The sequence below is a fragment of the Varroa jacobsoni genome, unplaced genomic scaffold, assembly GCF_002532875.2.
Source record: "Varroa jacobsoni isolate VJ856 unplaced genomic scaffold, vjacob_1.0 scaffold_486, whole genome shotgun sequence".
In the NCBI taxonomy this organism is placed as follows: domain Eukaryota; kingdom Metazoa; phylum Arthropoda; class Arachnida; order Mesostigmata; family Varroidae; genus Varroa; species Varroa jacobsoni.
In genome coordinates, this window is record NW_019213388.1 from 119403 (window position 1) to 130584 (window position 11182).

The following is an 11182-nucleotide window of genomic DNA, read 5'->3' on the forward strand; positions in this document are numbered from 1 at the left end:
CCCCCACGCTACCAAAATGCACCTGTTGACTTTTCATGGCTCGGTGGGCGCTCAAGTCGTTTGTTCTTGGTCAGTTTGGCAAGGCGATGCCCGACGTCGGCTAGCATCGATACGACCATGAACCTGATAAAATCTCCTCCAATTAACGAAAGGAAAGAAAATACGGGCATGATTTTTGTTTCCATTTGGTAGACGGGCTTCTGTTTACCATCTAAAAGACGTGTTACGACTTTCGCCTACCGAACGTGTTTGTGTGTAGTCAGAAAACTTGTTATTGAGCTATATAGTTGTTATCGTTATCATGACGTTAGGAGCGGCAGGTCTCGGACTGGGTGATTTATATCGAATTTTACCTCACAATCTACACTTGCGATTATTTGAAAGGCCGTTCAAAAGTAAGTAGATTCGAAATTAATGTTTGGCCAAATGTAAAAAGTTAGTTTAGCGCTATGGCCTTGTATTTTGATAACGGTAGACCCTGCCGTTCAGCTTGTCATGATATTATCTCGATAAATTTTAGCAATATCACAAAGTCATGACGGATCCTAAAGTATATTTCGTTAATCTCTAACGGCTTGATTCGAGAACAGATCGTTGGACGTTCCGAATTGCTTATATTCTAGCTATAATAAACGAGACATCGTGATGACAAGGTTTCGCTTAATTCTATTTCTATAATATTACTGTTTATTGTGAATAAATTAACAATCGGCGACAAAAACAACTTTCCCGATTGAACTTTTAGGTATGTATTTCGTATGCGTCTCGTCGTTGATGAAGTAACTGGCATTGCGCGGTTGCCAGTAAAAGGCCACACGGATTTCATCGACCGAAACCATTGATATTCTTTATAGGACATGGTCACCGCTCATTGACTATTGAGCCGTAACGATTGTACAGTCAATTGATGAACAGTCATAATCGATGACGGTTAGACGACATAAAGCTTTACATCTGTCGTTATCCAGTCACGATGGACAGACAATAACAGTCACGACGCGAACGAGGTTCTCATTGCACATTGATCGTCTAGCAGTTTGGTTAGTTTTTTTCTCAAGAGCTTGACGAGGTACTGGCTGTATTCTTTCATTGCCAATGACCGCCATCAGGCTGAATATTAAGTATTTGTCTGCCTCGTTCAGGCAGAACATGCAAACACCTTGTCACTTTACCAGCGTCACTTAACGTATTAGGGCAATTACAATAGCCCTAATACGTGCTTATGCAAATTGACCGATTATCACTATATATATATATATGCATCTAACCCTTACTCAAAATCTTTAGAATCCTTAGATGACGCCTTAACGTGTCTGGTCGCCCGTTAGAAACCTTTTGACGATTATCGGCAGATCCGTTTACGCTCGACGTATTTCTTATAAAAGGCGAGAGCCCGAACCAAAAAAATAAGTAGATTTTAAAATAAACGTCGCCCCGTTACCCACACGGGTACAGCAACGAAACAGAGGCTTACGGCAATTAGATGTGGGCATTTTTCGTCAGATACCTTTGCGAAGGTGAAAGCTGGGTCTTCCCTGGCTTGTTGTACGATATACCACTTCTTCTACGGTTAACAGTACAATTCGTGGCTACGGCAGGCGCTTTGCGCTAGTAGTTGCGAAGTCGTCACCTGCCTCTTGTGCAGGAGTTCCTGCGCGGATTCGAACAAGAAACGTGTCAGTATAGGCAAATTTATTAGTCAAACAAAGCAAACGTCTGATTCTTTCAGTTTATATTTCAGACGTTTTTCCAGATTAATTTACTCATAAGGTTTTTTCCTTCACAACGAAACATATATTTCGATGACATTTCCATCGACATGTAGCATGGCAGTCGTTAAACTTAATAACTATAGCATCTTGTTCAATTTCCAAACAATTTTGGAATAAAAAAGAAGATACTTTTCTTTAGTTTCCAGTACTTTTCACCACAGCCATTTTATGCTTTCTGGCGCCGCGACTATAGGGTGAAGTCATGAAAGCGTTCCTTGTCGAAGTGGCTATTTGATGCTCGATTTAGCGCTACACGTCATTCGCCGGTCACGAGTAGAACCGGATACATTTTGTTACCCCACTATTTACCCCTCGCGTACTTTTACCAGGTGGCAAAAACTTTTCACGCTATAGTTTGCCGACCAACGGGTTGATAAAACTGATGAATGGGTACCATTGGTTTGTTTAATCTCATTCTACCGTATTGGACGACGCTCGTTCAGGGATGGAAAAAATCTGTCAATCCAACAAATCGTATCGGCGTTTGATGAAATTTCACTAAGAAGTACGCCTTTGACCACGACTGAAGTATAGTGCATATAAAGGTATTGTAATAAAACTGCTTCTTTTCAATAGAGACGCTAACGGTAAAGCAGTATGTTTGCGGCACCTCAATATTAGCGAACGGTAAGTTGCTTTACCAGGCTGTCCGTCCACGTTAGCTGCCAGATTGGAAACGTTAATCACCCATACATGATAGCCATTGCTTTTTTTTTGCGATCCTGTTTCTTTTCGTCAATGGAAGCACGTGAAAAATATCAGATAAAGCAAAACCTGATCTAAAAATCTGAACTGTTCTAGATCTAGCTATATATAAACTACTGAGACATTATTTCAATTTATAGTATGCACAAACACTGATGCTTGAACATCTCAGTTCAGATGGCCTGATGGGCGTTCGGATTGAGAACAGGCAGCGAATAACGCGTAGACGCTAAAACACATGCACAAACATAATAGGCTCATGATTAACTATTATAATAATAACAGCACTATTGCGACGATGGACATTTTCATAAAAGGTCATAAAGACAACACCCGAATAGATTAAATCAATATATTAAATGAAGAAAACAGATTGTTCGCAACAGAAGTGAGATATGGAAGAGGGAATTTCTCGTTTAAAAACAGCTTAGACATGGCTTATAAAATTGCCATGTTTTATTACAAGTTTCTAACTGCGCCTTAGATAACCGATTAGCACTACAAGATTTAAATTACTTATGAAGTACCACTAAATGCTTGATATCCGATTGCTTCTGTTGTTTTTTCGGTTACAGATATGGCGCGGTCCTGCGTTGCCCTCTTTATCGTGTCCTTCTTTTTATCTTTCCTCTCGTTCTGGACAGGCATCGCGGGCTGTTGGAAAAGGTCCTACTCGAATATAATCGCTACCGGTCTCCTGCAGGTATGATGATGTCTGCTTTAAGTGACGATCACACCTGTTGACTTCCGGCCTATCTTTATTTCGATATTTCCCGTTCTATATTTACTCGTATTCTATTAGTAAGCAAATGTCTGTTGAGTCAGTCGATCATCACATGACTAATAACTCGCCTCTATCTACGACCACATCCTAGACAATGATGAAGCCGTTCTGCTTCATGAAAACATGTGCGCGTACGACAGGAAGTAAAACCTCAATCGATTTCGAAGCGAACATTGAAAGGAACTCAATTTTCATATTGTGTGATCCATTTAAACAAGTTATCCCGTGATTACATTCGATCAAATATCTATTTATTGTAAACGTAGCTATTTGATCGACTACTTCAGCCGCTTATTAGCGGTAGGGGCTATGTTTGTGATGTAGCGTAGGGTAAATAGGGGTTAGACTACAAAGTGCAATTGAAATATCCCATATTAACACGAACACGGCAAAAAAATAGCAGAAGAACAAGCAACGTGCTTCTTTATGACAACGCTGTCAAATCCAAGCTAAGCTTGGCCCTGTTAAACATTGGCGCTCCGCCAAGAGACACAATGGCAGGGCGAACATTGTCAAAATAGCAGTTATAAACTTGTATGGCCTCCCTGTACCTCCCTAGACGCTATCCTCGTGCTTGACTCCCCTTGATGCGTAAATGTGTTGATTCTTATTTGCGGCCTAATGATGAAGTTATTATTACGCGTGCCTGTTCCCCATTAAAGCATACAAATAATGTTACGTACTGCAAAAAAAAACAGAAAGTAAGAAAAAAAAGCCATGACAACACAAAGCTGGTTGGCACAAGTACAAAGATATTCAACGGCGCCCTGGTTCCTTTTTGGCCTTGTTTGTTATACGACTGTTTCACTACCAGCACGATGTGGTAGGCTGCCTAGGTGTTGCCCCTTTACCGACAATACTGCAGCAAAGAGCTTGCCGGCTTCACCGTTCGATGCATCGCCGTTAAGCTCGCTTGTAAACCCTCAACGTGGACGTTGTTTTATAGAGGTTACGCCAATTCGAAAGTACAGGTGTCATACAGAACGAAGACATGAAGCGTTGGTAGCAAATCTTTCAATAATGCATGCCTTATCTTAATTAGGATGGAAAACATGTGATAATTGATTGGAGTCACTGTTCATTGAATCCAAGCAGTAGTGATCGGTTGAACTCAAGCCTAGATACCTTAGGGTGCTTGACTCTCTATTCAGGATCTCGACTGTCCGCCCAGAGACCATAGGCGACGTTGAACCTAACCTATCTATATTTTGTGGCTTCTTTGGCAGATCCTGGTTGCGCTCGTTGCCGGAGGAGCCATGGGTCTTTGGCATGGAGTGGAGTATTACGACTACAAGAAGCTTCACGATAATCTCAGCTATTACGCATGGCCAGCGGTAAGTTCGGGCAAAACTTCCATATATTTCAATAGATAATACGTCCTACATTTGACTGTCGATTGAACCAGCCGTTTTCCGTACCGGGTAGAAGGTCTAGCAAAACAATTAGACAAACAATCATAAATCATTATTTAGATAATATTTTGATGATAGCAAATAGTAAATTAATGCATCCATTCACTAGGACCCCTCATTTCTCTCAACGCACACTGATAGATCACGATATCAATCTGAATTACGGCGGAAAGGAGTTGAGCCGATACCTTGCAACGATTCTATAATAAATATCCATCAAGCTTATCGACCTCATGTAGCGCATTAACATACATTATTGTTACTACAATTCCAATTTATCAGCAGGCGACAGTGTTCGATACCTTCTTAGGAACGGTCGACCAATAGATTCAATAAGTCAGTGTATGTGGTGGTAAATGGGATTACGCTTGAACCTTGAAACGAACGTCTACGCAAAAAACGTCAGCGGGTCGACCCAACACGACTATTTCCTACAATGTGCGACATATCTGTACGCATAACTAGCCTTCGGCGACAACGAACGAATTGGTTATGCGGATGAGTTTCTATATAGCGCTTGTCGGTCTTCGTTTTAATTCTCTTATTTAGTAAAATATTTCGGGTGACAAAACAACAAATCGGTCAACGATTTTTAACAGTCGTTCTCACCAATCCCCGAGCTAATCGGTACAAGCGCAGTTTCGCCATATTGCGCACAGATCGTGGCGTTGTTTACTGGCGACTATCAACTCCCTTCTTGATACCATACATTTGTTGATAGAATCGTGGCCGTCTCCCCGTGAAAGGAATTTGGTACCTCCTTCTATGATTTTTCAATACCTATCACCCGCGGTAACTCTTTGGGGCCGAACGGTTCTTCTAGCAATTTTTCGAGAAAAAGCGTCCAAAAGTCATCGTCAAAGAAGAAACAGAGACTCAGACAGAGTGAGCAAGATCAAATCAGTGCGAGGGTAAATAGACCTACAGCAGTAGCAGCAGTTACCTATCATATACAAGCACGTGTCGTGCGCACTATATATATATATATATATATATATATATATATATAGTGCCTGCCCGATAACGTTCGCGTCATTATACATATATTTGTGTGATTATGCATCTGTACCTATGCGTTTGTTAAAAAAAAAACTTCGCATATTTTACATTTTAGCTGTTCCATCCATTATCATATACTAGATCATTCTATCGTAAGGCAGCTTCAAAACATCTCAGGTCTGCAACTATGACCGGCCCTACAGAGATATTGCAATGTCCAACAGAGACACGCACATATATATATGTACATGTGCAAAAGGTGAGCTCGTCACCGGATATTGTGATCGTTTCCCGTAAGTACATTTATAGCATTTACTTCCATATGACAACGTATAATGCAACGCGAATGAGCCTATTACGGTCATAGAAGTCATCTGGAGAATAGAAGAGGTTCCCTTTTAACAACAGCGGTAGTAGCAGAAACCATAGGTGACAAAAGAACGGGGTCACTTTACGGTGGGGCTCGTGCGCGATCGGTAACTGTTGCTACTTCCACGTGTTGAGGTATTTAGCAATATAGAAAAGCCTACGTCTTTGAGGTGGTGCCGCTCAACGATGCAAGAAAGGAAAAAAATGTAGTCGCCTTTACTTGTTAAGATTTAAAGCTACGAGTAAATAATATGTCGAAAACGACACGCGGGAAACACTCCTCAGTGAAACGATTGTCTCCACGACTTGTCAAGACTATTGTCAATACGTTCAACACGTCTCGGGCGTACCCACATCGTAATTGCTCATTAACAAATTAAACCTATAGAGGTATTTCGAAGCTCCAAAATATGAAAAGCAAAAAAAGATAGGTGACGAGAATGGCGCAAAATTTGAATATGAATTCAATGAGCACTCGCTTGAGCACTGAAGGAGCTCGGCTGACGTGCTGAATCCAGTTCCCCGCTGCAGCAGCTTGTAAGCAAATGGTAAGGGAACGAATGATCGTTACATTATATGTAACGTGTTGCATAATAATAGCTTCGATTTGGGTTTGCCTAAAAGGCTAATGGATGGTCCTACCGATTGAATCGGACCGATATCGATAGGCAAGAGCAAGCGCTCTATAGCAACTCTAATTGCTACATAGTCGTTAATCGGCACTTCGGTCCTAAGGAATTTCTCTTTGTACCAGTACCAGTATCTTTGAAATGCTGAAAAATCACAAAAAAGAATAAACGTACATAGAATGAACACGCTAAGAGTTTATATAATTATATGTATATCACCTTGAACTTTAGCAGTGAACGTGAAAGCTGGTTCACTTATGCGCTGTACTGTTTTTAATGCATAATCCATTTTCAGATCCTGCGTCGCCCCGGGGTAACCCTGTTTTTCTACGGTTGGTCATACATGCTGGCCTGGCTAGGTGTGGCCTTCAGCTTCTTGACTGGGGTCCTTTTCCTCGGCTCATCTCACTGCCTCCGTCGCGAGAAAGACAACGAGCAGGCAAAGAACATGCAATATCTAATGCCGGTACGTAACGATCATTGCCATAACTAAGATTACCCTACTATTTGGCACTATGATACAAGCGTCAAGTTGACACGAAAATAAACAGTAACCCTAGTCGTAGTAGCATAACATTAATCCTAATAATAATAATAATAATAATGTTCACTATATAGATGTTAGTATTTCGTTCGTTAACGAAATGTTTGCTTTTCCATTATTCTAGGTATATCCTGACAAGCGGCAGCCATACTCAGGATACGGTTACGCCGCTTATCCTGGGCCCTACCCACCATATCACCCGGGCTCGCAGTATAGCAATCCTTACGGATACTAAATGCTTGGAACATAATTATAAGGCTTCGTCATCAAATGGCAGTGTACTCAGGCATCGGTCAAATAACCTCATTTGGTAGGAATGCTTAGTACCCTGTCTAACAGCGAGGGCTGTTGTTTTGCTTCCAGTTCATGTCAAATTTGCGTTAGAGACATCGATATTAATTGCTGAAGAGACATATCTTCTACATGTATGTAAATTAGCGGACTGTGGCTGTCGAAACCAACTAGCGTTGGCAGAAGTTATACCGTTAGCCCTTCATTGCTCCCACTATTGTGTAACATTTCCTTAATCTAAGACCAACGCTGATTAATGCAGACGATATAGAGCGCGCTAGCATCAATAAAAAGAGCAAAATAAAAAGAGAGAAACAGAAAAAACGGAAGGGAAACGTCGAGCGCAGAGAAGACTCCAGGCTAATCTATTGATTTGCTTGCCAGGTGCGAACGAATGGACAAAGATAGCTTATGCAAGCCCCACACAGCCGTTGAGTATCGTTGCAAACAGCGTCCCCTAGTCTTACCCAATAAAACTACTGCGTTTTATGTATAGGTCCAGGTATTTTGCGCACCTGTTTTTACGTTGGACAGACCCTTCGGATGTTTAGCTTTTTCAAAGTATTGTGCCTAACAGCTTTCGCTATCGTTGCTCGATTGCCACACGTTTCATGCTCATTCTTATTTGATATCGGGACTATTTGTTACAGTGAGCAAGTGCATTTGTCGTAGGGTAGTATGCATAGAATCACCAGTACACGTGTATATGTATGACAGAGTACGACCTGCACGTTCGGGCAGGAGGAGGCGATGCAGACATTTTCGAATGGCTGACGACGGTTGTCCAAGCCATTGTAACAAAACTGAGTGTCTACCCGATTCGTTTGAAACGAATGAAAAATGATACATTAGTTGGACATGAAGTATTATCCTTATTATTACTATTATTATTATAGCATGTTGTTATATTTGCTAATTGGTGGTTGATTCTAAACGTACGAATCCGATCAACGTACGTGCTCTGACCATGAGACTTACAGGGGGCGTTTGAGAGAAAAACTGTCCGAAGGGGGCATAGACTAGCCTTAATATTTGACCACTAAAATATAATACTTGTGAGCCTGGCTAGAAATTGACTGCACACTTTTTTTGGTTCATTCGTTGCCCATCGAGGGCATAAATGTGCATAGCATGTACATACAAATATAATATTAAGCTAGTGTAGCAATCTTCGCAAAACGGAATCATAGTCGTTGAAGTAGAATAGTAAAAGGCTGAACCATATATATATATATATATATATATATATATATGTATGTGTGTAATGTATGTAAGAATGTACTTCATTCCGGCGCGGAATGGCCATAATGGTGAGTGGTAGCTCTGGGGTATCCGAGCGTGTTGATGACATCGAGTATTGGTTAAACCAGTTATTGTACCCAGATAAATCAAGCCGGACAATGATCCCCTGCTCTTTCAGTGCTCACAAGGCCAACAATAAGAAAAACGCGTACTGTTTGTTGCTATTAAGCAAAGAGGAAAGGACACAGCGTTACCTATTTAAACCGAGAAATTGTAAAAGTAACATTAAAAAACGAGCACGTTCATTTTGATACGCCTACTACTTTCACATCATCAAACATAGTCTTCGATAAGTCATTTTTTTTTAACTCATATAAGGATTAGACTGTGCGTCGGTCCTATTTATAACCCAATCTTTTACATTCGGATAGTTAGGACCTTAAATTCGAACGTTCAGCAGAGTAAAAATTGCTCTAGGCTTCTATGACTATTGATTTTTTTTCGTGTTGTCTATCGTCGGAACGTCAATTTTTTTATAGTGAGTATCCGCCATACATGATACATCGATGAATTAGATGAAAATTGATCGATAACTTCAAATTGTTTAATAAGATTTTTCTTAACTTAGGTAAACTGCTTCGAAGCATCCCGTTACGTCTATTCAAATTACCATCGATAGTATTTATAGCTTCTGTAACGCGTTTGTATTTCCATGGGACCAATGCGCAACCAGCTCCCTTCATATTTAGAAGGGGGCAATTGTCGATCTGTCGCAGTACAACGACACTTGTTAATGGTATTACCACTAATACGCTAATACATGATATATATAAAAATATTATATAGCCTCGTTAGGTCTAACCTTGACTTGTTTCGGAGTGATACGATTGTATCTCGGTTTGATTAGGAACTAAGAAACAGCTCCATATCTAATATGGCCACTATAGGATGTTGGCTGTCCAGCGTATGCTCGAAGCAACGAACGGGAAATCCCCTATAAGGTTTTTACTTTCTATTATTATTATTATTATTATATAGGTATACATAATAAATAATTACATATGCCTAATGCTCATATCTAGTAAGAATGATGACGGTATGCCTGCGTGCGGTGAGGCTTTCATAGATAAAGTAACGTCGGTTGATTGAATAAATTGCCCGGCACGATTTGTCCGTTCAGTGACGGCTATTTGCTGTCTTTGGGAACATATATATAAATAGATAAAGTTCGAGTAGAGACGAAAAAGCTCTGAATTTCACAAGTGGTGGAAATAGACAGAATGTCACGATCCCGAGCTTCTGTTTGTAACATTCATACATACATACACAAAGGTACTATAGTAAATCAGCAATACTAATGTTTCATAGCTGGCCAAGGGAACCACTGCTTGCAATGTTGTAATCAATGCATCGCGCGTCAACTTCATCAGATGCCGGCAGCCATTTCTGGATGCGTTAGAGGTTTTCGCTGTAGTAGTCTGCCAACCGTGAAGATGGGAACAAACTTTCTTCGATCGAACGTTTTACGGCATGATCAGCTAATTGCTGATGTGGTGTCACAAAGACGAATCTAACTGAGGAAACAGTACATCAGGGTGGAGCTTGACAAGGCCGAACCATTTTGCTGTCCAAATGATAGAATGTAGCGGTATGTCTTTGATAAAATGATAGCGGACGAACTGCAATAATAATAAACCTTCTATACTTCGGTAAGTAAATTTATTTGTGTTCTCATTTAGTGTTAGCTTACATGATATCGATTCGTATATTTATTATATGAATGGGGCAGGACGACTAGGTTAGCTCACCCAGAGTGAATTAATGGGCGACAGAACGGGGTAAAGCCCTTAGTGATAAAAATAAGGGTAACAAAGAAGATGTTTTGCCCCCGTCATTGCTGTTGATAAACTACGATTATTCGCTATACGGTTTTTCCGTATCTTAAGTTGTAGCACGCCATCGTTTTGCCAAATTATTGTCATCGTAAAAGTGTACGGTACGGTCTTTCGTATAGTGTTTGATTTACCTGAACGGGTCTGCCGTCCTTCATCATTGGCGCGCGTTCACCGAACGCGTCAACTGAAGCTCCCGCTGCGACAATAGAACCTGTTCGTCATGGAACTGATGACAGCGATGCATCCTTTGGCGTTGTCCTTGCCGTTTGGAAAGTCTTTGATTAGGATAAACGTAGTAAGACTTGTTCAACAAGAAGTAGATGACAGCTTTTTCAACGTCGTTTTTAACGCTGCGATGAGCTCAGCAGGTGTTCCTCAAAATTCGTTTCTAGGGCAATCTTATATATATATATATGTATATTAATGCTACCTTGCATCCTGCGAGTCTAAACACACGGCTGTATAATGCCAGCGTTACATACTGTTCGTCCTATTCACATCTCGCTTGCGAACAACGTACCCGTTCTGTTTATATTATGC

General features: G+C 40.7%; 1 protein-coding gene across 2 annotated transcripts in view; it reads left to right on the forward strand.

Moving 5' to 3' along the window:
* LOC111260872 (claudin domain-containing protein 1) overlaps window positions 1-10465 on the forward strand; it is a 42252-nt gene extending 31787 nt beyond the window's left edge. For both annotated transcript variants that reach the window (XM_022833936.2, XM_022833935.2), the window contains exons 4-7: window positions 3053-3180; window positions 4488-4595; window positions 6966-7136; window positions 7339-10465. In XM_022833936.2, coding sequence (XP_022689671.1) covers window positions 3053-3180; window positions 4488-4595; window positions 6966-7136; window positions 7339-7449 — 518 coding nt within the window. In that variant the 3' untranslated portion in view covers window positions 7450-10465. The remainder of the gene's footprint in view (window positions 1-3052; window positions 3181-4487; window positions 4596-6965; window positions 7137-7338) is intronic.
* Window positions 10466-11182: the final 717 nt, after the last annotated feature.